At 40.4% G+C, this 27,655-nt stretch overlaps 1 protein-coding gene across 2 annotated transcripts in view; it reads left to right on the top strand.

Annotated features, from left to right (window-relative positions):
- Positions 1-8,306: 8,306 nt before the first annotated feature.
- Positions 8,307-27,655, top strand: part of CNGA3 (cyclic nucleotide gated channel subunit alpha 3) — an 81,973-nt gene continuing 62,624 nt past the window's right edge. For both annotated transcript variants that reach the window (XM_077482766.1, XM_077482765.1), the window contains exons 1-2: positions 8,307-8,793; positions 26,948-27,092. In XM_077482766.1, the coding sequence (XP_077338892.1) occupies positions 26,989-27,092 (104 nt within the window). In that variant the 5' untranslated portion in view covers positions 8,307-8,793; positions 26,948-26,988. The remainder of the gene's footprint in view (positions 8,794-26,947; positions 27,093-27,655) is intronic.

The following is a 27,655-nucleotide window of genomic DNA, read 5'->3' as shown; positions in this document are numbered from 1 at the left end:
TATGCCCGGTAGTAGTTCTTTCTCTCCAATAGATGTGCTATGAAGAAGGGGGGTTGTAGTCTCCGGTTTGTCCTCTGTAGGGCGCTGTGTCCTGTCAAAACAGCCTCCGAAAAGCACACTTCCTCTTCCTGGCACAACAGGAGACAAAATGGCGCCATTTTGTCAACTGTTGTGCCAGGAAGAGGGAGTGTGCTTTTCGGAGGCTGTTCTGAGCAGGAAACTTGCATATTTGTGGACATTTGACAGAAGAACTACTGTGGCCTATTTTGTTATTTAAATTGTTTTAGGGTTTTCACTTTTTACGTAAAATTTTTTTCCTTCTTTTAGTTTTTTTATTATACATTTTTTGGGTCTTTATGCGGTTACACTTCCCATGTGGATGGGGAATTTTTTCACAGGTTTTTCACAATTTTTGATATAACCTTGCACTACTTGTATATGGTTTATATATAATTGGTACATATAGAATATTCACCTCACGCTGTTTAAAAAAATAGGGGGAATACGTTTTCCTTCTTGATATATACTCCTTTGTTGATGTTCATATAGAAATCACTCATTTGTGGATTGATGATTTAGGGATTGATTAATTTTAATCTACACTAACTGATAGGAGTTGTGTTATGTTCACATAGATATTGTCACTGAAGGGTATAGAACAACTTAGGATATCTTTTTTGGAAATTAGCTAGTTTACACTTGTGAGGGGAAATTTGCACAATTGAGTGGAACCAAAGATATTTAGTGGAACTAAAACACTCCACAACGGGTTCTATTCCCATATTTGGTCTAATTTTTTATTATTTATTATATATTTTTTATTATTTTTCCCTTTTACATTTAACTTTTGACTCAAAGTTCCCGATATAATATATCACCCATTAACAGAGGCTACTATCTATGTGGATGGATGTATATCAGTGAAGCTATCAATCTATGCATATAGATAGTAGGGAAAGGGATACATCACCAATAGGGATGAGCTTCGTGTTCGACTCGAACATACGTTCGACTCGAACATCGGCTGTTTGCCCGTTCGGCGAATTCCGAACGTTATGGACCGTTCGCGCCAAATTCGTGTGGCGCTCACGGCCCACAATGCACTGCAATGGCGCAGTGCATTGCTGGCTCATGATTGGCCAAGCATGCACTGTGACCCCGCATGCTTGGCCAATCACAGCGCCGGCAGCGAGGAGAGCCATGATTGGCCACAGGCAGTATGCCTGTGGCCAATCATAGCTCAGGCTGTGTAGTACACGCCCCACACTATATAAGGCCGCCAGCGCGGCGGCCTTGTGTAGTGTGTTGGCATCTGTATCAGTTAGTGGGTGTTCTGTGTACCTTCAACACAGTATACACCGATCGTTATCGGCCGATTTTTCGCTCTTGTTCTTCTGTAGTGGTTGTTGTCTGCGTGCCCTGACCGCAGTATACACCGCTATATTCACCTCTATATCTAGCGATATATCTATCTTTTATAATAGAGCTATCAGTCAGTGTTAGGAGATTGTGCGTGCTGTCTGCATGCTCTGAACCCAGTATACACCGCTATATCCACCTATATCCACGTTCGCGCCAAATTCGTGTGGCGCTCATGGCCTACAATGCACTGCAATGGCGCAGTGCATTGCTGGCTCATGATTGGCCAAGCATGCACTGTGACCCCACATGCTTGGCCAATCACAGCGCCGGCAGCGAGGAGAGCCATAATTGGCCACAGGCAGGATGCCTGTGGCCAATCATAGCTCAGGCTGTGTAGTACACGCCCCACAGGAGATTGTGCGTGCTGTCTGCATGCTCTGAACCCAGTATACACCGCTATATCCACCTATATAGCTAACTATCTTGCTCGTTTTAAATAGAGCTGTCAGTGTTAGGAGATTGTGCGTGCGGTCTGCGTGCTCTGAACCCAGTATACACCGCTATATCCACCTATATAGCTAACTATCTTGCTCATTTTAAATAGAGATGTCAGTCAGTGTTAGGAGATTGTGCATGCTGTCTGCGTGCTCTGAACGCAGTATACACCGCTGTATCCACCTATATAGCTAAATATCTTGCTCGTTTTAAATATAGCTTTCAGTCAGTGTTAGGAGATTGTGCGTGCTGTCTGCGTGCTCTGAACGCAGTATACACCGCTATATCCACCTATATAGCTAAATATCTTGCTCGTTTTAAATATAGCTTTCAGTCAGTGTTAGGAGATTGTGTGTGCTGTCTGCTTGCTCTGAACGCAGTATACACCGCTATATCCACCTATATAGCTAACTATCTTGCTCGTTTTAAATAGAGCTTTCAGTCAGTGTTAGGAGATTGTGCGTGCTGTCTGCGTGCTCTGAACGCAGTATACACCGCTATATCCACCTATATAGCTAAATATCTTGCTCGTTTTAAATAGAGCTGTCAGTCAGTGTTAGAAGATTGTGCGCGCTGTCTGCGTGCTCTGAACGCAGTATACACCGCTATATCCAACTATATAGCTAAATATCTTGCTCGTTTTAAATAGAGCTTTCAGTCAGTGTTAGGAGATTGTGCGTGCTGTCTGCATGCTCTGAACGCAGTATACACCGCTATATCCACCTATATAGCTAAATATCTTGCTCGTTTTAAATAGAGCTTTCAGTCAGTGTTAGGAGATTGTGCGTGCTGTCTGCTTGCTCTGAACGCAGTATACACCGCTATATCCACCTATATAGCTAAATATCTTGCTCGTTTTAAATAGAGCTTTCAGTCAGTGGTAGGATATTGTGCGTGCTGTCTGCGTGCTCTGAAAAAGACGGACGGCAAAACAAATTATACAGGGGTGATAACCCTTCCCTATGTTTTCCAAAAAGCTTAAAAATAGTTTTTTTGACTGGAGCTACATTTTAAAAATGTACCAGTTGAAAATTACAAACAGATTCAACTTAACACAACAAACCTACACAGTCCCTGTCTTGTTTGCACCGCCTGTATACTGCTGTTCTGAGTATATAGGGCCTGGGGGGCCACACATATTTCCTTTTTTGAATATGGGTACGGGGTTAATATGCGTACAAGACCCAAAGGGGCTGGTAATGGGCAGGCAGGGCTACCCATGCCATTTTTCTCAATGATTTTCAAGCATATTGCAGGAACCAGATATAACATTAAAACCGCAAGCAGTTTTAAATGACGTTATTTCCGTTAAATGTCATTTTGTGCAGGGACTGTTCTAAACATGGGAAACATGTGGCACTTCACAGGCATACTACAGACACCCCCCCCCAAGCACGATATTTAAAGGAATATTTCACTTTTTTTTTTCCACTTTAATTGGCATTAAAATCAGTGCTCCCGAAAAAACTGGAGTTTTTAAAAGTTTTTTTTGCATTGACCCACGTCCCCTGGGGCAGGAGCCAGGTCCCCAAAACCTTCTTAGGACAGTATCTTGCATATTAGCCGTTAAAATTAGCACTTTTAATTTTGAACGTTCGAGTCCCATAGACTTCAATGGGGTTCTAACGTTCGTACGAATTTGGGGTCCCTTTCGAAATGCCTGGTGCGAACCGAATCGGGGGGTGTTTGGCTCATCCCTAATCACTAATATAGATATATTTCAGGCCTGTTAAATGGTGAGGTTCACTAACAGTATCTTTAATAGTTTGAATATATTTATTGGATGTAGCGCCAATAGCCCATATTAGTTACTTACCTCAAAGCACGGTCTTTTGATTAAAGCCCGTGTATTTAGGGAGGCAGCAACCTCTTGGTAAATTTTTGGTAGTGCAATAGCACGTATTTACCTTCCTCATAACTATCTTCCTATCTATCGTGTCCTTTCCCACAAGCGCGGCTATTTTCCATAAAATCACAAAATATTTACTGTTTTACCTTCCCCATTGAATAATATAAATTCTTAATATTAAATATATTTGGATGCTGTGGAGCTGTTTTTTTTAGGTTTGGGTTTTCTCCCACACTTCAAAGACATACTAGTGTGTTAATTGTCTCCTGTCTAAATGGGTACTAGATATGCATATGAGATACGAGACCTTAGATTGTAAGCTCCTTAATGGCAGGGACTTGTGCGAATGTAATATGCATGTAAAGATGTTGGTGCTATATACAGTGCTGTGAAAAAAGTATTTGCCCCCTTCCTGATTTTTTTATTTTGCATATTTGTCACACTTAAATGATTTCAGATCATCAAACAAATTTTAATAATAACATAGAGAGCAAACCGTGCTAAAACCTATGAAACTACATGTAAGAACAGCAGCGGCTCAACTGGAAGATACATACAGAAGTGTGATAAAGGGTTAATGGAGCTGCGCTAATGATCGTATGAGAGATTGCAAGTGAAAACAACCAAAATACAATAGTAAATAAATAATAAATCTGTGAGTCACTCTTCCAAGTGTGTGAATTGCTTTTCAGAGTCCACAAAAATTACCACAAACATGACAATCCCTCCACCACATAGATTTTAAGCTTACCAGATAGTAAGCTGGATAGCACAATAACCCAACCTGGGCCTTTGATCAATGGTTTATTCAGACAGCAACTCTCATCCAGGGGCCACTCAAGGAGCTACAAAAACAGCATGTGGAATAAAGCCGGCTGGCTATAGCAAAACGCCCGTCCCTGGGGGTTCATGGCAACACGGTGATGTCAGCATGTCCCTCCTTCCGACGTGCTTCTTCACAATACACGATACAACATTTTAAAGGGCAATGACTCCGAACGGACATATACAAATTAGTTAAAAGGTATTGTTTTCAAGAATGGATGAGACGTATGTAACATTGTTCATCGTTAAATCAAAACCAATGATTTAAATCACTCCTATACTGGTGTATAGAGTGATCCCCAACACGTTTCGAGGTCATGTGTTTATTTCTCTTCATCAGGAGAAAGTGGTGAAAGTATTTATGATATCTACAGTTTTTAGAGCAGAAAAAAGAACAATAAATAACAAATATATGTATGCAAATAATTATACAAAAATGGAAAGATAGATATATCAACAAATAGTCATTACATTAGGTAGATCTAGTGTCTACTAACCATGTGACAACAGGTGTCTTGGTGTATATCATGAAGACTTTAAAAACAAGGAAATATGACCGTACTGGCCCCGCACCACCCAGGAAGGCTGGAGCGGTGCAGGGCCAGTAGGGCCAGCATGGCCATATTTACTTGTTTTTAAAGTAAAAAAAAAATGTTTCCTCATTTATTTAAATTTTTAATTTTTTCTCTTTACACTGTTCTTTAAAAAAAAAATATGTCACTTTTATTTCTATTACAAGGAATGTAAACATCCCTTGTAATAGAAAAAAAAGCATGACAGAACCTCTTAAATATGAGATCTGGGGTCAAAATCACTCAATCACAATCAGGATCACTGGAGCTCAGTCAGAGTGGCCATCGTTGTTCTTGGTCACCTCTCTCTTACTAGGGCCCTTCTCCCCCGACTGCTCAGTTTGGCCAGGTGACCAGCTCTTGGAAGAATTCCTGGTTGTTCCAAACTTCTTCCATGTGAGAATTATGGAGGCCGTGCTCTTGGGAGCCTTTAAAAATGTTCTGTAAGCTACCCCAGATCTGTGCCTTGCAATAATCCTGTCTCTGAGCTCTGCAGGGAATTCCTTTAACCTCATGGCATTTTCTCTGATACAGTATTCATTGTCAACTGTGAGGCCTTTTATAAAGAGGTGTGTGCCTTTCCAAATCATGTCCAATCAATTTAATTTACCACACGTGGACTCCAATCAAGGTTTAGAAACATCTCAGCAACAATCAAGAGACATGGCAGCCACCCAAACTAAATTTCAACTGTTGTTGCAGAGTCTGATTACTTAAGTACATGTGATATTTAAATTTTTCCCTTTTTTAGTAAATTCATAGAAATTTCTAAAACTTTGTTTTCACTTTGTCATTATGGGGTACTAAGTGTAGATTAATGAGAAAAAAAAATGTATGTAAACAACTGTAGTGTCGGGCTGCAACATAAAAACATTGAAAAAAGTGAAGGGGGTCTGAAGTCGGAATATTTTATGAATAGCAGTGCAGTGTAAAATGAGAAGGTGCTATGGTTCTAAATTTCAATAAGATTTTCCCTAAAAAAATAAAAAAAAATTTAAAAAAAATTCCTTAGTAATATAGCACAGAATGTGCATTGCTATGTGTACCCAAGCATTTAACACAAACGTTTTAGGCATGTGTGAAACAAATGCTGTAAATGCAGTACTGCTTGGACCTTGAAGAAGGGGACATACCCCGAAAGCTTGTCCTGAAAAATTGTATGTTAGTGCAAATAAAAAAAGTATCACGGACAGTACTCAATTTTCTCTGTCACAATTGCACTAATACAGCTACAATCACATTAAGTATTACTTTCCTAAAAATTCTACAAACAATACCCCATAATGACAACGAAAGGAGTTTGTTTGAAATCTTTTCAAATTTCTTAAAAATAAAAGAACATAAAATCACATGTACATATAAGTATTCACAGTGTTTACTCAATACTTTGTTGAAGCACCTTTGGAACCAATTACAGCCCCAAGCACACCTATTTTTGGGCAAACTCCAGGCAGACTCTCATGTGCCTTTCACTGAGGAGTGGCTTCCATCTGGCTACTCTGCCATACAGGCATGATTGGTGGAATGCTGTAGAGATGGTTGTTCTTCTGGAAGGTTCTCCTTTCTCCACAGAGAAAAGCCAGATCTCTGTCAGAGTGACCACTAGGTTCTTTTTCACCTCCCTGACTAGAGCCCTTCTCCCCAATCACTCAGTCTGGCTGGGCAGCCCACTCTAGGTAGAGCCCTGGTAGTTCCAAACTTCTTCCATTTATGGATGATGGAGGCCACTATGCTCATTGAGACCTTCAATGCTGCATACAATTTTCTGGATCCTTCCCCAGATCTGTGCCTCAATACAATCCTGTCTCAGAAGTCTACAGACAATTCTTTGGACTTCATGGCTTGGTTTGTGCTCTGACAAACTGTTAACTGTGGGACAGGGGCGGCTGGTGGTACAGCACTACCACCTCTCCCAGGGTGCACTACCACCCCGGCACTTAACCGATATAGGTGGTGGGCTGTGGTGTCCTCCAGCATGGTCCGCCTGCCGTGGGGGGTGCTGGCAGTGGCTCTGGGTCCGCTCCTCCAACACCTTCCTCCACAGTGTGTTTCCTCTCTTCCGCTTAAGTGCTAGGCATCTAATAGGATCTCCTGACACTTTGGCCAATCAGGAAACAGGTCTCATGACCTGTCTTCAGTTTTGCTGGGAAGGAACTTTAGTGTGAAAATAGTGAAAATGTATTTGCTATTGTCACACAACTGGCTGGGCTAGGGGCGCAGTGCTCTGCGCCCTGAGCCCACACTTTTTTTGAAATCTTATTAGAGCCTCTGGCTCTAATCACATGCTTAAAAAAAATACTCCCCCCTATTGGAATCCATAGTCCGGCACCCTGATATGTAGATCAGGGGGCCGGAAGCATGGACGGGGGCGTCCATTCGCCCTCTATGGATGCTGTGGGACCTGATATATACAGGTATGTGCCTTTCCAAATCATGTCCAATCAACTGAATTTACCGCAAGTGGAGTCCAATCAAGTTGTAGAAACATCTCCAGGATGATCAGTGGAAACAGGATGCACCTGAGCTCAATTTTGAGTGTCTGGGCACAGGCTGTGAATATTTATGTACATGGGATATTTTTCAATTTTTTTATTTTTAATAAATTCAATTCAAAAACAAACTCCTTTCACAATGTCATTATGGGATATTGTTTGTAGAATTTTGAGGAATATAATGAGTTTAATCCATTTTGGAATAAGACTTCAACATAACAAAATGTGGAAAAACGTGAAGTGCTGTGAATACTGTCCATATGCAGTGTGTGTGTGTGTGTGTGTGTGTGTGTGTGTATATATATATATATATATATATATATATATATATACACACACAGGTGTATTTTAATATCTACATATATAGTAGTATATATATATATATATATATATATATATAGAGAGAGAGAGAGAGAGAGAGAGAGAGAGAGAGAGAGATCTATATATATATATATATATATATATATATAAATATATAGCTATAGATATATCTATATATCTATATATATATATATATATATAGCTATATATAAATAGATAGATAGAGATATCTCTATATATTCGGCAGAGGTAGCAGTGCAGTGTAAAATGAGAAGATGAGTATAATAAGACATCAGTGGCATGTGTCCATAGGAAAGCTGTGTGTTGAGTGATGCCAAGCACACAGGTCTTAGATGTTGGAGAGGAGGAGGGGAGCTGCAGTCCAGATCTGATGGGAGCTCAGAGTGGGCACATGTATAGTCATAGAGCGGGCGCTCGTGCTGTGCGCTGTCCACACTCGTGGTGCTGAACATCATGTGCGCTGTGTGTCTCCCGCTGCCCCTCACATCTCCAACAAGCACCGGGCAGGAAAGCGGCTGCTGAATACACTGCGAGTGTTGTCACCCCTACCACCGCATCCATTAGCTCTAGTGTAACCGGTGAGGGCGCTACTTGTCTCATCATTACATGCTGAGGATATGAAGAGGATGGAAGTCTCTAGAGCAGACATGGAGAGCTCTTGATAAATGGGATCCATCGTGCCATAAGAATCTCTAGATCCAGCAATGAGGCCAGTCTGGGATGATCTAATAGCAGATCACATTCTGTAAGGGGGACCCAACCACAGGGTCACTTCACTATGCCAAAGAGTTGATGCAACTGCTCACCTCCAGCGATCTGAAACTTCAGACTATGCTGATAACAACGTGGATATAAGGTGAGCTGTCAGCCATGGAGCATTTCATATGGGACAAGGGGGATGGTAGCAACTTAGCTCACAGTCACTTAGTAAAAGGGTCAGTTGCCATGGTGACCATAATTAACAAAGCACTTAATAAGATGGCAATCCTCTGTACAGGGGAATTAGGCTTTCACTTTAATTGTTGTGTTCAGCCTGGAGACAAGTTTGGCTTAAGATCATGCCAACTGCAGGGCAATGATTTCAACAAGATCTATACATATAGATTTGTATAAAGAGCAGGAGAGAGAGAAAGAGGGAATATAATATACTGTATAGAGAGAGAGACTATAATATACAGTATAGATATATATAAAGAGAGACAGACTATAATATACTGTATAGATATATATAAAGAGAGAGGGAATATAATATACTGTATAGATATATATAAAGAGAGAGAGAATATAATATAGTGTAGAGAGAAAGAGAGAAAATATAATATACTGTATAGATATATATAGAGAGAAAGATAGAGAATATAATATACTGTATAGATATATAGCGAGAAAGAGAGATAATATTATATACTGTATAGATATAAATAGAGAGAGAGAATATAATATACTGTATAGATATATAGAGAGAGAGAAAGAGAGAGATATATAATATACTGTATAGATATATAGAGAGAGAAAATATAATATACTGTATAGTTATATAGAAAGAGAGAATATAAAATACTGTATGTATATAGAGAAAGAAAAAAAGCGAGAATATAATATACTGTATGTATAGAGAGAGATAGAGATTTTTTTTTTTAAGTTTACAAACTATTACAATAGCTGAACATGCTTTATATAAATAGATAAAAAAAATATAATATCAATTTATATATGCATATATATATATATATATATATATATATATATATATATATATATATATATATATATATATATATATATATATATATATTGACAATATCTGAACATGCTTTAAATATAAATAATTTATAGTGAATGTGTATGTATCCCTGATGCATAAAAAAGTAGGGAAATGCTGGAGAAAAAAAATATATATTAAAAAAAGAAATACATAGTACACAGCATAGATTGGTAGGGCAATGGAAGCACCATTTCAAAAGACATTGACCTGAATCAGCAAGGCTTACTCCGATGTGAACTGTAATCAGGGTACAAGCCTTGTATCTGGTTATAGGAAGCAGAGTCTTCACAACCTATTTTACAATTACAATCACTTTTTGTTTACATACACACAAGGAAAGGCAGTGACACACATGAGGCCGTGGTGACAGCGATGCCTTACAGGCACTTCATCTTTACAAAACAAGGAATACATTGTGAAAGAAATAAATGGTTTATTGCAGGTTTTTCTTTTTTTTTTACATCAATAGCTCATCTGTGAATATGAATTGAGTACCTCTGCTGGATTTTCCTTTGCTCTGCTTTTTCCAGCAAGGAAGAAAGGAAGAGCTGGATCAAGGTCTTTAACCCTCAGCTGTCAGAGTGTAAATGGTGCTTATTACTGCGTGGAATTGTTACAGCAACTGACTTGTTGAGATAATAAGTCATGCCTGACAATAACTGGTTTATTAGTTATATAGATAACCTTGAGCGCATTCTTTCCTCAGTGCTGATATTTTGCACTAGATGATGGATGATTATAACTGTGATAGCAGTGATTTTAAAATGTTGTAATTAAAGTGACACTAAATTATATGCTTGTTCTCCAAAAATAATCCATACACATCCACTACTTAATGGTCCTATAATCTATTTTTCATGAAATAGTTTTTATTGTCTGTCTGCTTCCTTGTAAAATCCTCTATGAGCTCCAGAACCTCTTCATTTCCTTCCTCGCTTCTGTTTGTGTGCAATGAGCAGTGCACGTTGGTTATGGCCATGTGCAATACTCTATGTACACTACAAATCCCATAGTCCATAGTCCATTTCAGAAGTGACCCAGAGAGGGTGGCTATATTCCTACATATAGTGGGACCATGGAGAATGAATGTAGCCACCATCCAACAGGAAATAAGATCACAGCAACAAAAAAAAAAAGAAAATTTGAGATTTGGAGGTGGCTGAGAGCAATAGTGTATACTTTTATGAGTTAAAGTGTTATTAAACCTTTGTTTTTAAATGTTATTAAAATACCAAACATGTCTATACTTACCTACTCTGTGCAATGCTTTTGCACAGAGCAGCCCCGATTCTCTTCCTCTGTGGTTTTCTACCTTAACCACTTCAGCCCTGGAAGGATTTACCCCCTTAATGACCAGGCCATATGCTATACGGCATTGTGTTATTTTAACTGACAGTTGTGCAGTCGTGTGATGTTGTACCCAAACAAAATTTATATTTTTTTTCCCCACAAATAGAGCTTTCTTTTGGTGGTATTTGATCACCTCTGAGGTTTTTATTTCTTGCACTATAAACAAAAAAAGAGTAACAATTTTGAAAAAAAAATATATTTTTTACTTTCTGCTATAAAACACATCCAATAAAAATATGTAAAAAATCTAATTTCTTCATCAATTTAGGCTAATTTGTATTCTGCTACATATTTTTAGTAAACAAAATCCCAATCAACATATATTAACTTGTTTGTACAAAATGTATTGTGTCTACAAACTATGGGATAGATTTAGTGAATTATTTTTTTTTTTACTAGTAATAGGCGGCGATCTGTGATTTTTATTTAGACTGCGACATTGCAACAAATTGGAAACTAAGTGACACTTTTTGGGGGACCAGTAACACCAATACTGTGATCAGTATCATTGCTAAAAAAAATGCACTGTCACAGTATAGATTACACTGGCAGGGAAGGGGTTCACATCAGGATCAAAGGGTTAAATGTGTTCCCCATGTGTGCTTTATAACTGTGTGGGGGATGATGACAAAGAGAGAGATCTGTGTTACTGATTAGTAGGAATAGCAGATCTAACTCTTCATCTGTGAGAGAACGATAGTTCGGGGGAATGGTAGAATGACGGTCTGCCTATGTAAACAAGGCAGACCGCTGTTCTGCCATTCACCCGAACGATCATGAGTTTTCCGGCGGACCTGCTGATTGGTTCCCTCTGTGTCCAATCACAGCGAGAGTGGGTCTCTGGCAGCACGCCTGCACGCCCGAGACCTGGGAGCTCGAACAACATTCAGGTACGTTGTTTTGCGCAGCCAGGCGGCCCTGCCGCAGTATATGTGCGGTGGGCAATCTGGAAGTAGTTAATGCATAGAATGCATTAAGATGAAAAAACTTAAGGCTTTGGAACCACTTTAAAAAGTTAAGCATATATACTTAAACAGGAACTGCAGACTGCGCACATATTTGCCATTCTGAAGCTCCCCTCCAATCACTTTGCATATTATTTTCTATATACTGTGATTCTGTACTTGCCAAATATGCTGCAGAAATCTCCTTCCACTGAGTCTGGCTGCAATCATTTTAACTGTGGGCAGCTGAAGCTGCTGCCTGTTCATTTCCTCCAGCTCTGCACCGCTCATTGGTCCTCTTAATAGGATGAAAGGTTGTATGCACCAATAGGGAGGCTCAGGGTTGTAAAGGGGTTAGAAAAAGCTGAATAGGAAAAGTTGCAATTTGTATCTAACGTCGACTTCCTATATCTATCGATCTACTTACCAATTTGGAATGGGGTTTTCAATGTAGGTAACATTTGGTTATACCGAGTTTGATTACCCCAATTTGAGACAGGTTTACTTTAAATTCAAAGTCTAGAACTTAAACAATGACAGATAAGTGACTTTACATGGAACCTTGTTATCCACTGTGTATTTATGAAATGTGTCGGGCTAAATGCAAAAACATCAATCCTATCTAGTGCTTTAAATCATATGCTCTGTACTCATACACCTACAGTATATATCATCAATTGCAATAAGACATAATGACATTGCAATTGATGATATATAGTAGGTGTATGGGTACAAAGCATATGATTTGAAGCACAAGATTGTATTAATTTATTAATTTATTTGCAGCATACTTTATAAATACACTTTAAATGCCAGATGGGTTAGGAGAAGTTTGTAGCACGAGATAGCCTACAAGAAACTATGGTTGTTACCCACTATGGTTGATCAGCCAAAGAAAATGCTGTTGTTCACAGCTACTCCAGATAAAAGTTGATGTCATGCACTGATTATTATTTGGATATACCGTGTTTATCGGTGTATAATACGCACCTTTTCCCCCTTAAAATCAGGGGAAAATTGTGGATGTGTTTTATACGGGGATCCCCGCCGATCCCCCGCTGATTGTGAGGAAAGGAGCGAGCGGAGCCACAAAGCCGAAGTACACTCGGCTCCTTTCGCAGTCCACTGATTGCAAGAGGAGTGAGCGCCGCTGACATAGAGAAAGCTGAGTGTACCATGGCTAGACTTGGCTACACTCGGCTTTCTATATCTCGGCTCCGCTCGCTCATCTCCGCTCACAGTCAGTGGAAATCGGTGCCAAATTTAAATCAGGGCAATCCTGCAAAGGCACTGGGCAATGCTGCAGAGAGACTGGCAATGCTGCAAAGAGACTTGGCAAGGCTGCAAAGGCACTGGGCAAGGCTGCAGATGGACACTGGGCAAGGCTGCAATGATGGACAAGGCTACAGATGGACACTGATAAGGCTGCATTGATGGGCATTTAAATTTAATTTTTTTTCCTTAAACTTCCCTCCTAAAAGTTTTTTCCCTTAAAATTCCCTCCTAAACTTGGGGTGCGTGTTATACGCCTGCACATGTTATACGCTGGCACGTGTTATACACCGGCACGTGTTATACGCCGATAAATACAGTAAATAGATCAAAATAGAGTTAATTTATTCCACTTTTTAATTAGGTTTCAGTAAGAAAGAAACAACAGATATAGGGGGTTATTTACGAAAGGCAAAACCACTTTGCACTGAAAGTGCACTTGGAAGTGCAGTCGCTCTAAATCTAAGGGGTAGATCTAAAATGAGTGGAAGCTCTGCTGATTTTATCATCCAATCTTGTGCAAGCTAAAATGCTATGTTTTATTTTCCTTGCATGTCCCCCTCGGATCTGCAGCGACTTTACTTCCAAGTGCACTTGCAGTGCAAAGTGGATTTTTCATTATTAAATAACCCCCATAGTGTCGGTGCTCCTGTATGATGTTGAATATAATAATAGTATGTGCCTTTGCATTAGAATCACTAGTACATAATTGTATTAGGGTTATTGTCATTCTCCTTTGCAATGCTAAACCCCCAGTCACCCCTAAGTGATTTGAAGCATGTTTCTAGAAGGGCTTCAATGCTTGAGAACAAATTTCTGTGTTATTGTTTTGTGCCCATTCACATCTGAGCTCAACATTCAGAAAGGTTCGAAAAATGAAAATTACAATTATTATTAAATATGTATTATTACATAGTATTAAATATGTAAACTAGGAAAGACAGGAGAAAAACCCAAGGATCGGACTATATAGGCCAAACATGGAGAGTAGAGACCATTTTATGAAAATGCATGAAATTGTATATGTGTAATAAAATGTCAAGAATTTTATAAATAGTCTCTGCTCTCCATGTCTAGCCTATATAATCTGATCTTTTTCTTCTTTCCTTTTTAGCATTCATGAAAAGGTCCAGAAGCATTTTGGGGCATAATCGTTCTTGGCCCAATACTTCAATAGGTGTAGCTTAAAAGCACATAAAGCCTTCTCCTAGTAACTAGCTTTCAATTGGCTAAAAAAAAATAAAAAAAATGATCAAGCCTAAACATACCTGAAAAACGTACAAAAAAGCTACAAGATTACACGAAGATGCCAATGCTTAAGTGTGAGTCCAGGTTTAGAGAATAATAAAGGCATTAAAACCATAATTAAAGGAGCAGAAGTGAACAAAAGCTCTTTTGGCTTTAGTTCTCTTGTGGGTCATAGGAATGCACACCGTTCTGTGCTCCTGTCGCCCACATTCAGACACTCAGCCAGCCCAGGCTCTGAAGGGATCCCGTCTTTATTGTTGGGATCCACCCAAATGCCTGACTCAGCTTCTCAGTGCTCTCTGCTAAGCCAGCAGCTCCAGCCACCTCCACAGTCCGTCACTCAGCAGTGACTGACCAGCTCTATGCTTGCTGAAGACCAAGAACTGAGCAATCAGAGGTTTTTGAGCACTCAGTTTTGGTCTTAGAGGTGGCGGGAGACAAGTCTGATGCTGTGTCCACCTAGGTGAGTATGTACGGTTTGTTTATTTTTTTAAACCCCCAGCTTCTCTTAAGTATAAAATGTTGACATTTATTTGAAAAGAGGAATTAAATTGAACTGAATGTAAACATTACAACTGATAAAAATCACATTACCTAGTTACTGTGTATATACTGTATGCGGGGAAAAACAGTTATAAGACTACGAATGTTTAACAGTGTATTATTATTTGGTTTTCGTTTTTTGTTTCCTCATATATAGCTCTGGCGTATTTTGTACTAGGAAAATACATTATAATATCATACCCCCCAACTTTCTGAAATGATACATTTTAACACCCAGTAAAAAGGCAAAGGACATTTCTTTGCCACAACCCCAGTTACACAGGCTACAAGGGATCGATCTATACGTAGTAAATGATTGGCTAAACCACACAAGTGAATTTGTGACCTCTATTTTTCCTTCATATTGATGCTTAAAATAACAGATGCAGTAATATAGAGGTTGGATAAAAAGTTTAATGCAGTATAAGGGCTCATTTACACTTGCTTCGGCTTCAACACACATTAATGGCTAGTTTACACTTGCTTCAAAACATGGCTTTGGATGCGCTTTGTTAAAGCTCTCTGAACGCCAGTCAAAACTCCTGTCGCTAAAAAAAATGGTTAGCTTACCGTCCCATTTACACCTTGCTTTTGCTTTGCTTTGGCTTTGCTTCAAAAATTATACCCCATGTAGCTTTAGTGGTGATTTAAAGTGTCTTCTAAGCCTCCATAGAAGTCGATGGCAAAGCTTGCTTGAAGCCACACCGAAGCCCCACCAAAGGTTCGTCAAAGCCCCACTGAAGCCCCACCAGAGCCTCATCGAAGCCCCATGAAGCTTCACTGAAGCCCCATTGAAGCTCCACCAAAGCCTCATTAAAGCCCCACCAAAGCCTCATCGAAGTCTCATCGAAGCACCAAGCAAAAACAAGGTGTAAACAGGACTGTAAGCTAACCATTTTATTTAGTGACAGGAGCTTTAACAAAGTGTGTCCGAAGCCATGTTTTGAAGAAATTGTAAACTAGCCCTAACACTTGGTGATAAAATAGGACATTTTTTAAAACAATAGATACATGAGACCAAAAAAAAGGACAACTGAGGCTGCATGAGGAACAGAGGGATTTGATCTCAAAATAGGGACAGTCCCTCCAAATGAGGGACAGTTGGGAGCTACAGTATATAATATCCCTGTTCGGTTCCACAGTACACAGACACACATGTTATGACAAAGAAAATCATGGGGGCTTGTTAATTGGTATTTCATCTGCAAAAATCACTGGATCACAATGGTGGTAGGACAAATGTACCAATTTTCCAGTTGGACACTAGAACAATTTATCCAGGCACCATAATGGGTCTTACACAAAACACTTCCCATACCCTCCTTATCTGTTGACTTGTATTACCTGTATAAGATGAAGATTTTGGACTGCAATTACACATCCAAGAGGTGCCCTTAGAAGTTAAGAGTCATTTACTCTAATAGACCCTACTACCTGCTTACATTTACAATACATCATTCATGCTTTTTTTTAGATGTCACCAAAATATCAACAGCCAGACATGTGTGCTTGCCCTGGTGAGCAAAGGTCTGAGAGAATGGTGCCCTACCTAGCACAGTCAACAGCATTTTATGACATATTTAAACTTATGGAAGGGCTTTACATCATTACTAATATATACTTACCAGCCACTTTATTAAGTACACCTGTTCAATTGCTTGGTAACACAAATTGCTAATCAGCCAATCACATGGCAGCAACTCAATACATTAAGGCATCTAGACGTGGTGAAGATGACTTACTGAAGTTAAAACTGAGCATCAGAATGGGGAAGAAAGTAGATTTAAGTGACTTTGAACGTGGCATGATTGTTGGTGCCAGATGGGCTGGTCTGTGTATTTTAAAAAACTGCTGATCTACTGGGATTTTCTTGCACAACCATCTCTAGAGTTTACAAAGAATGGTCTGAAAAAGCGAAAATATCCAGTGAGTGGCAGAAAAATGCCTTGTTGATGTCAGAGGTCAGAGGAGAATGGGCAGACTGGTTTGAGATGATAGAAAGGCAACAGTAACACAAATAACCCCTTGTTACAACCAAGATAGGCAGAATATCATCTCTGAATGGGCGACACATCAAACCTAGAGGCAGATGGGCTACAGCAGCAGAAGACCACACTGGGTGCCACTTCTGTCAGCTAAGAACAGGAAACTGAAGCTACAATTCAAGCAGACTCACCAAAATTGGACAATAGAAGGTTGTAAAAACGTTGCCTGGTCTGATAGGTCTCGATTTCAGCTGCCACATTCTGATGGTAGGGTCAGAATTTGGCATAAACAACATGAAAGCATGGATCCATCCTGCCTTGTATCAAAGGATCAGGCTGGTGGTGGTGTAATGGTTTGGGGCGATATTTTCTTAGCACACTTTGGGCCCCTTAGTACCAATTGAGCATCATTTAAAAGCCACTGCCAACCTGAGTATTGTTACTGACCATGTCCATAATGCACCATGTCGCAAAGCTCAAATCATCTCACCACTGGTTTCTTGAACATCACAATGAGATCACTGTACTCCAGTGGCCTCTACAGTCACCAGATCTCAATCCAATAGAGCACTTTTTATGTCTATTTCCCAAAGACAAACTCTGGATATGACGCTCAGCACGTGCACTCAACTTCTTTGGTCGACCAATGTGAGGCCTGTTCTGAGTTGAACCTGTCCTGTTAAACTGTTGTATGGTCTTGGCCACCGTGCTGCGGCTCAGTTTCAGGTGCTTGGAAATCTTCTTATAGCCTGGGCCATCTTTATGTAGAGCAAAAAAAAAAATTCAGATCCTCTTTGCCATGAGGTGCCATGTTGAACTTCCAGTGATTAGTATGAGAGAGTGAGAGCAATAACACCAAATTTAACAGACCTGCTCCCCATTCACACCTGAGACCTTATAACACTAACGAGTTACATGACATTGGGGAGGGAAAATGACTAATTGGGCCCAATTTGGACATTTTCACTTAGGGTGTGCTCACTTTAGTTGCCAGCAGTTTAGACATTAATGGCTGTGCGTTGAGTTATTTTGAGAGGACAGAAAATGTGCATTGTTATACAAGCTGTACACTCACTACTTTACATTGTAGCAAAGTGTAATTTCTTCAGTGTTGTCACATGAAAAGATAGAATAAAATATTTACAAAATAGTGAGGGGTGTACTCACTTTTGTGAGATACTGTGTGTGTGTATATATATATATATATACTGTATATATATCTGCATTACTGCTATGGGACACTACACAAATCATTAAATAAGTATGTTAATGTAAAACGTAAATGACCACCGTCTCTCTAAACAATCAGGCCGCACTCAAAGCGGTACAATGTACTAGGATACAATGTAAACCAATACGGTTATTCCAGTGCTGTTTGTGCACTTGTCTGCTTTACAGTTTCCATTGTCTCACAATATGAGGTATTGTTTGGTGTTGATAGTAGTGCATATTCCTCTTAGTGGTAGGTATAGACTGGTAAGGGACCTCAGTAAAAATAAGTCACCCCCAATTATAGTCACCACTGATGACCCCATACTGCCTCGATGTATTTGTAAAAACGTAGAAAATAAAATGGTTTGTGTTGCTTACAGAAACCACACTGATTCCAGTTGCCTTTAGTGCTTTATAAGTCATCACCTGGCTAAGTATGCAAATTACTTTGACTTTACTTGTTGAATATTTATTCCAGTTCGGTGACATAGAAAGTACAAAAAGACGGCAGCCCTGTATTTCTCTCAGTACAAATTTCCCTTAAATGTACCTGAACCCGCTTAAGGGTAAAAAAAAAATGATGCCTAAGCCCAATTTTGCAACTTTGATATGTGTTAGTAAAACTGTACATCTAAATATTAAGGTTATTGCGAGATACCATCTATGTTATAATAACTGATCAAGACAGCTGCTAGCACTGATCACGTCCCATACAATCATGACCAAGCTGAAATACAAAAGAAAGTCCCGAAAGAACCTAAATCTAGCAGTTAGTAGCCCCACTAACTACTCCAATTAAATACAAAAACAGAAATGTATTATGCACATACTCTACTGATTAACCACTTCAGCTCCGGACCAATAAACACCTTAAGGACCAGAGGTCTTTTTGCAATTTCGCACTGCGCTGCTTTAACTGGTAATTGCGCGGTCATGCAATATTGCACCCAAACGAAATTTGCGTCCTTTTCTTCCCACAAATAGAGCTTTATTTTGATGGTATTTGATTGCCTCTGCGATTTTTTTTTTTGCGATATAAATGGAAAAAAAAACGAAAATTTTGAAAAAAAAAGATATTTTCTTCTTTTAGTTATAAGAAAAATCGAATAAACTAAATTTTAGTCATACATTGAGGGCAAAATTTATTCAGCCACATGTCTTTAGTAAAAAAAATGTCAATAAGCGTATATTTTTTGGTTTGCGCAAAAGTTATAGCGTCTACAAACTAGAGTACATTTTCTGGAATTTACACAGCTTTTAATTTATGACTGCCGATCTCATTTCTTGAGGTGCTAAAATGGCAGGGCAGTACAAATCCCCCCCAAATGACCCCATTTTGGAAAGTAGACACCCCAAGGAAATTGCTGATGGGTATGTTGAGCCCATTGAATATTTATTTTTTTTGTCCTAAGGGATTGAATAATGACAAAAAAAAAATAAAAAATTTTTTTACAAAAAGTTGTCACTAAATGATATATTGCTCACACATGCCATGGTTATATGTGGAATTGCACCCCAAAATATATTCCGCTACTTCTCCCGAGTATGGGGATACCACATGTGTGGGACTTTTTGGGAGTCTATCGCGCACGGCACCCCGAAAACCAATCACCACCTTCAGGATTTCTAAGGGTGCAAATTTTTGATTTAACTCCTCACTACCTATCACAGTTTCGAAGGCCATAAAATGCCAAAATAGCACAAAACCCCCCAAAATGACCCCATTTTGGAAAGTAGACACCCCAAGCTATTTACTGAGAGGCATGTTGAGTCCATGGAATATTTTATATTTTGCCACAAGTTGCGGGAATATTACAAACTTTTTTTTTTTTGCACCAAATTGTCACTAAATGATATATTGCTCACACATGCTATGGGCATATGTGAAATGACACCCCAAAATACATTCTGCTGCTTCTCCTGAGTACGGGGATACCACATGTGTGGGACTTTTTGGGAGTCTAGTCGCGCACGGCACCCCGAAAACCAATCACCACCTTCAGGATTTCTAAGGGTGCAAATTTTTGATTTAACTCCTCACTACCTATCACAGTTTCGAAGGCCATAAAATGCCAAAATAGCACACAACCCCCCCAAATGACCCCATTTTGGAAAGTAGACACCCCAAGCTATTTACTGAGAGGCATGTTGAGTCCATGGAATATTTTATATTTTGCCAAAAGTTGCGGGAATATTACAAACTTTTTTTTTTTTGCACAAAGTTGTCACTAAATGATATATTGCTCACACATGCTATGGGCAGAAGTCAAATTACACCCCAAAATAAATTCTGCTGCTTCTCCCGAGTACGGGGATACCACATGTGGGGGACTTTTTGGGAGCCTAGCCGCGTACAGGACCCCGAAAACCAAGCACTGCCTTCCGGATTTGAATATAAAATGCTACCAAAAAACCTGTTAGCGATGGCAGGGATCAGGCCTGACTCTGCGATCGCTGCAGTTATGTGTTTAGTGTTTTGTAAGTGACAGTGATCGATCGATACTGCACTTGGGTGGGCTGGGCAGAGGGGCAAAACACAGGTGCTAGCAGGTATTTGGGCTGATCCCGCTAACAATGCGTTTTTTTGGAACCCTAAACTGCTGGGGACGCTAGTATAGATCTGATCAGATCAGATATTGATCTGTTCAGATTCTATACCACTACGGGAGGTGTATGCTTTGCGTGTGGGTGCCCTGATGCTATAAAAAACAAACTAACCAGAGTCACCCGTAACACTTATAAAAACCTGACGGGGAACCTAAATAACTAACTGGCTAACCAGCGTCACCAGTGACACTTATACTGTGATCGCTGGTGAAAGGGGGTGAAAGGGTTAACTAGCAGCAATCAGGGGGTTAAAACCATTATTGGGTAGTATATCGGGGTACCTAGCGCTATAAAAACCTGGCGGTGAACCTAAAAAAATAACTAGCTACCTAGCGACACTAGCGACACTGATGCAGCGTTCAGAAAAATTATCGCTTAGTGACACTGGCAAAAGGGGGTGAAAGGGTTAACTAGCGGAAATCAGGGGGTTAAAACCATTATTGGGTAGTATATCGGGGTACCTAGCGCTATAAAAACCTGGCGGTGAACCTAAAAAAATAACTAGCTACCTAGCGACTGTAGCGACACTAATGCAGCGATCAGAAAAACGATCGCTTAGTGACACTGGCAAAAGGGGGTGAAAGGGTTAACTAGCGGCAATCAGGGGGTTAAAACCATTATTGGGCAGTATATCGGGGTACCTAGCGATATAAAAACCTGGCGGTGAACCTAAAAAAATAACTAGCTACCTAGGGACACATGCAGCGATCAGAAAAATGATCGCTTAGTGACACTGGCAAAAGGGGGTGAAAGGGTTAACTAGCGGCAATCAGGTGGTTAAAACCATTATTGGGTAGTATATCGGGGTACCTAGCGCTATAAAAACCTGGCGGTGAACCTAAAAAAATAACTAGCTACCTAGCGACTGTAGCGACACTAATGCAGCGATCAGAAAAACGATCGCTTAGTGACACTGGCAAAAGGGGGTGAAAGGGTTAACTAGCGGCAATCAGGGGGTTAAAACCATTATTGGGTAGTATATCGGGGTACCTAGCGATATAAAAACCTGGCGGTGAACCTAAAAAAATAACTAGCTACCTAGCGACACATGCAGCGATCAGAAAAATGATCGCTTAGTGACACTGGCAAAAGGGGGTGAAAGGGTTAACTCTAGGGGCAATCAGGGGGTTAAATCTTTATTGGGGGGTGATAGGGGGCTACCCTGGACCTAACACTAACTGTCCTGACAGTTTTTACTGTCACAACTGACACTGAATGCATTGATCAGTAAAGAAATGATCAATGCAATCAGTGACACTGTGACTGGGGGGGGAGGGGGGGCGGGGGGGATCGGGGGGGGGGTTGTGTGCCTGTGTGTACCTACATGTCAGTGTAGTGTTGGTGCACACTTACTATTAGTCTTCTCCTCGTAGTCCGGTCAAAAAGACCGCCCCGAGGAGAATGACATCACTTCCTCCTTCCTGTGTAAACAATACACAGTGGGAGGAAGCTTCTCATTGGCCAGGAGCGATCCAGAGGGGGTGGCCGAAAACCAACGGCCATCCCCTCATCACGGAGCGCTCCTGGAGCGAACCGGACCGCCGTAACCAGCGGGAGGGGGTCCGATCGGACCCCCCACCCGCTGGAAGGCAATCACGTAGATCTACGTGATTGTGCCTGCCTGTGCCATTGTGTTGACGTACATTGGCAATACGGCGGTCCTGAAGTGGTTAAAGTAACCTAGTGATAGCAAAGTGATCTTGTGCATCAATGTAATATAGTGTATCCACTTATATAAACAGTCCTTATAAAGTGCTTCAATTATAAAACAAAAAAGTGTTCCACTGCACTAAAAGTGCTAACATGCAAAATTCTTCCTCAGGGAATTCCCCCTGAGGAAGATACGTCATACGTATCAACATGCATTGGGGAGGGGGCAGGACAGTGTGGGAGACAGCAGAGTGGTCTCAGCACAGAAAGGATACGTTAGCTTAGCGATTAATAACAGCGTCTGGCAATTGTATAGAGTGGTACACTGTAGCACCCAATAAATGTGAGTACCCTATTAAAGGGGCATTTTTTATCTGTGAATAAATATAAATTTTTTAAACGATATCACACTATCAAGCTTCCTTTGTCATACTTTGCATGTGGAAAAACGTACAAGCAATCAGCCCAGGAGGCAATCACAGACACTGAACCCAGAGTTGGTTCACAAGCAGGTTTTTACCAAGCTTAGTTGCAAGGTCACACAATTATCAATTGAATCTGTGGATTTCATCTAACTGGAATGGACTCTATAGGGGGTTATTTACGAAAAAGGCAAATCCACTTTGCACTGCAAGTGCACCTAAAATCTAAGGGGTAGATCTGAAATGAGTGGAAGTTCTGCAGATTTTATCATCCAATCATGTGCAAGCTAAAATGCTGTTTTTTATTTTCCTTGCGTGTCCCCCTCAGATCTACAGCGACTGCACTTCCATGTGCACTTTCATGTGCATTTGCAGTGCAAAGTGGATTCTCCTTTAGTAAATAACCCCCATGGCTTCATTTGTACAGGTTATTGCATGAAGAATTTTACGCATTAGCACTTTTAGTGCACTGGAACACTTTTTTGTTTTATAATTGAAGCACTTTATAAGGACTATTTATATAAGTGGATACACTATATTATATTGATGAACAAGATCACTTTGCTATTACTAGGTTGTTGTTTGTATCCGTAGTACAGCCCAGAAACCATAGTGCACATTTTGTTGTTTTTTTTTATTTTTTATCTTACCTAAAATAAATCCTGTCTAAAAAAATCCTGACCCTGACCTTTGACATTGGCCTTTTACCCTGGACTTGACCCAAACACTAACCCTGGCACTGACCTAGACTTTTTAATTACATTTTTTTTTTTCCACACTTACTTTTTTTTTTCTCTCTCTCTCTGCAAGGACAGAGAAAGATATAATGGGGGTTATTTACTAAAGGAAAATCCACTTTGCCCTACAAGTACACTTGGAAGTGCAGTCGCTGTAGATCCGAGGGGAAAATGCAAGGAAAGTAAAAAACAGCATTTTACCTTGCACATGATTAGATGATAAAATCAGCAGAGTTTCCACTCATTTCAGATCAACCCCATAGATTTAGAGCGACTACACTTCCAAGACACTCAGGATCCCCCCCCCCCCCCCCCCATTAGAACGGGGCCAGGGCTCTCAGTAAACCCTTGGTGCATGCTCCCAGCCCAATGGGAGATACACAAATATGCGGCCCCACGGAAAAAAGCCCAGTCCAGTGGGACCTCTGGGAGAGGGGGCCGCAGCGCAGTCTCTCAGAAGTTTGCCCCCCCTCCTTTGCTGCTTGACCGACTATATAATGCAGTGCGCTTTGTGCACGTGGAGTAGAAAACCGGTTGTGCAGCCAAAAGGCTGCACTGCCAGGTACCCTTACCAGGAATAGTGGCTGCAACCGACATCGCAGTCTCCCTGGACAGGTAAGTGTCCATATATTAAAAGTCAGCAGCTACAGTATTTGTATCTTTTGGCTTTTAATTCTACGTGAGGACAGTGCTGTATTCCTGGACAGGTAAGTGACCTTAGATCACGTCACTCCGCCAATGGAGAAGCGATCTACAAAACCTCATAAATTGGCATCCAGAGGAGAACAATCTCCTCTGAGAATGCCGGAGAATGAAGCAGTGACATTTTTTCACTGCTTCTTAAATGGACACCTTAAAGGATCTGCCACTGATTTGTTTTGCTGAGTGGGTGTTCATAATATTATGGCTGAACTGTGTATTTATAAAGCATTGAATGTGACATTCAGCAAACATTCTCTACAGGTGTATCATCCTGTGCATGTGTGTTACATTACAGTTATTAATTCACATGTAGTGAATGTTTGGTGAATGTCATATTTACTGCTTAAAAATGTACCTCTAGGATAGCTTTAGAAAAGTTTTTTTTTAGGGCCTACTCACACCTCTCTAGTTGCTGTAATGTACACTGTGCGTTTGTGCACTTCAGTGCCATTCAGTGTGAATGGCGCACCAACACGCTTCAACAGCATTTGTCTGCTTCAACGCATTGCATCATAATGCGAACAGCACCTACTTTTGTACATTGAGGTGCATTGCAGATCATTCATTTTAAATAACGTAATGCAATATGCTAGAACATCAACAGATAAAACGTGTGCTGCAGTGCACAGTGATGTGATGTGAATGGGCCCTTGCTATTCAGTGGTGATTAAAGAGGAGGTGCAGCCCCCCCCAACACACGCCAGTTTTTCGACGATCTTTGGGTCCCCAACCACGCTAACTGTGGGAAGCCGGTTATATCTATTTGCAATACAAACAAATGGCCACTGACCCCCACCTATAATTGACCTAGATCACTGGAAGGGCAATGCATCTCAAATAAAACCAGAGAAATTTCCAAGCTCAACTTACTGAATCAAATTGACCTGTCACAGGCTGGTTGGTAAGTTGAGCTTGGAAATTTCTTTGGTTTTGCACCTTGTGAATATTCTCACGGCCTCCAGGGACCAGTGACATGTTTCAAGAGACTGTGTACAAAAGTTGAGGACGGGGGGTACAGAAAAGTGGTGGTTCCCTTTTAAGGGTGAAGTTCTGCTTTAACATTTTGATTTTTTTAAGGTGGCAATTAAAATGATAACATTTTCTTAGCTGGTTTTACTGGATAGAAAATCTGTTTAATATGCTTTAAATATGACTTTCTACGATATATATGATCTCTTTGGTTTATAAAACATTTGGCTATTTATCCTTGAACTCAGTTAAAACCTCTTTCACAAAAATAAAGCAGCTTGTAATTCATGTAATGAATTATGTAAGCATATGGTATAACACAGCTACCTCCAGTCTCTTGGCTGTTTGTAGTCCAGGAATAAGTCTTGGTCGTATAAATCTGGAAAATTTACCATGAAGGGCTGAGACCATTAAATAAATGACAAAGTTACGGTAGAAAATGAATTGAACATTATTTAGTTTGTACAGTTTCATTCCATATTCTGTGCTTTGTGATTGTTGAATAAATTAATGCTAGAAAGAATTGTTTAGTGTAGAAATGAGAAATCGATGGCTTGATACATTTTATTAACTGACAAATTCAGTGGTAGTGTCTCCTGCTATAGTGCCCGATAACACCCGCTGTCAGCTGACATCACAGAGCCGGTTAAAGCGGAGTTCCACACAAAAATGTAACTCCTGCTTAATCAGTCCCCCCCCCTCCGGTGTCACATTTGACATCTCTCAGGGGGGAGCTGATATCTGTCTAATACAGGTATTTTCTCCCACTTCCGGTGAAAGATAGCTGCATTATCTGCTGCGATCTACGCCATGTCCGGCCCCTTCTCCGACTTCCCCCTCACTGTCTTCTGGGAGACACACAGGTCCCAGAAGACAGCAGGGACCAGTCAGAATGCGCAGCGTGACTCGCGCATGCGCTGTAGGGAAACAGGCTGTGAAGCTGCAAGGCTTTACTTCCTGGTTCCCTTACTCAAGATGCCGGCACCTCCACCCGGAGCCGAGTGATGGGTCGGCTTCAGGTGACGACATTGCGGGCGACATTGTGGACAGGTAAGTGTCCTTATTTTAAAAGTCAGCAGCTGCAGTATTTGTAGCTGCTGACTTTTATTTATTTTTTTTGCACGCGGAACTCAGCTTTAAGGCTGGGGAAAGATTGTGACTATATGGGATCCACTTAGGATCCACCCAGGAGCCTGGGCTGGCACCTAGCTCAGCCTCTCAGCAAGCTGCTGAGAGCCCGGGCCAACCACTCCAACCCACTCCGCAGCCCAGTGCTCCAGTGAGCTTGGGGGGGGTGGGGTAGGAGCAGACAGCAGTGACTGACAGTCACCATCTCTCTGCTCAAGGAGCACTGAGAACTGTGTGATCAGCGGTGTTTGATCACTCAGTTCTCAGTCTTAGAGCCGGTGAGGGACAGCTAGGTAAGTATGATTACCAAAAAAGCATGCTTTACTTATAAAAAGTTATTGCACCACATTGGCAAGGTTTGAAATGAGTTACACATGAGTTACAAAGAATATTAACTTGTTTGTTTTTTATTTACATGGTTTATATATCTCCAAAAAACATTGTTTAATACTTATTATTATTATATCTTTTTACAGCCATTACCTACACTGTGGAGACCATTTGGCTGTGATTCAAAATGGCTGCTATTGTCACCTCACAAACATCCTACCCCCTGCTGCATAGACTGTCTGTAAGAACTATTGATGAAGACATAGAAAGAATTGAAAATGGAGCAAGCAGGTATGACAATGTCTTATGACACAACATTTATCATAAGCTGTATAGTGTAGGGACACTATACAGGGACAAAACATATTTGGGGTTATTTACTAAAGACAACTCCACTTTTCATTGCAAGTGCACTTGGAAGTAAAGTCACTGTAGATCTGAGGGGGACATGCAAGGAAAATAAAAAACAGCATTTTAGCTTGCACATGATTGGATGATAAAATCAGCTTCCACTCATTTCAGATCTACCCCTTTAGATTGCAGTGCAAAGTGGATTTACCTTTCGTAAACAACCCCCATTGTCTTAAAAAACATCTAATCAGACCAAAAACGATATACCAGTGAATACTCGCTAAGAATGTTAACCTAGGGTTAATAGCTAATAGTGCACATATGTGAATGAAGATTCTCCACCAGCTAACAGTAGGAAAAAAAAAAGAGTTCCGCTACTTTAGCGAGGAGGTGACATGATGTCCTGGTATTCAGCAGAAGATTGAAAGTGAAGCCAACATGCCCACACCTTGCTGAACTTTGTGAGTTTGTCTTGGGAGATAAGAATGAATTCCTCCATGTCC

Source organism: Lithobates pipiens, unplaced genomic scaffold (genome assembly GCF_037356315.1).
Source record: "Lithobates pipiens isolate NorthernLeopardFrog02 unplaced genomic scaffold, aLitPip1_a1.2 Scaffold_16, whole genome shotgun sequence".
NCBI classification, from domain to species: domain Eukaryota; kingdom Metazoa; phylum Chordata; class Amphibia; order Anura; family Ranidae; genus Lithobates; species Lithobates pipiens.
This window is presented reverse-complemented; position numbering and strand designations above follow the sequence as displayed.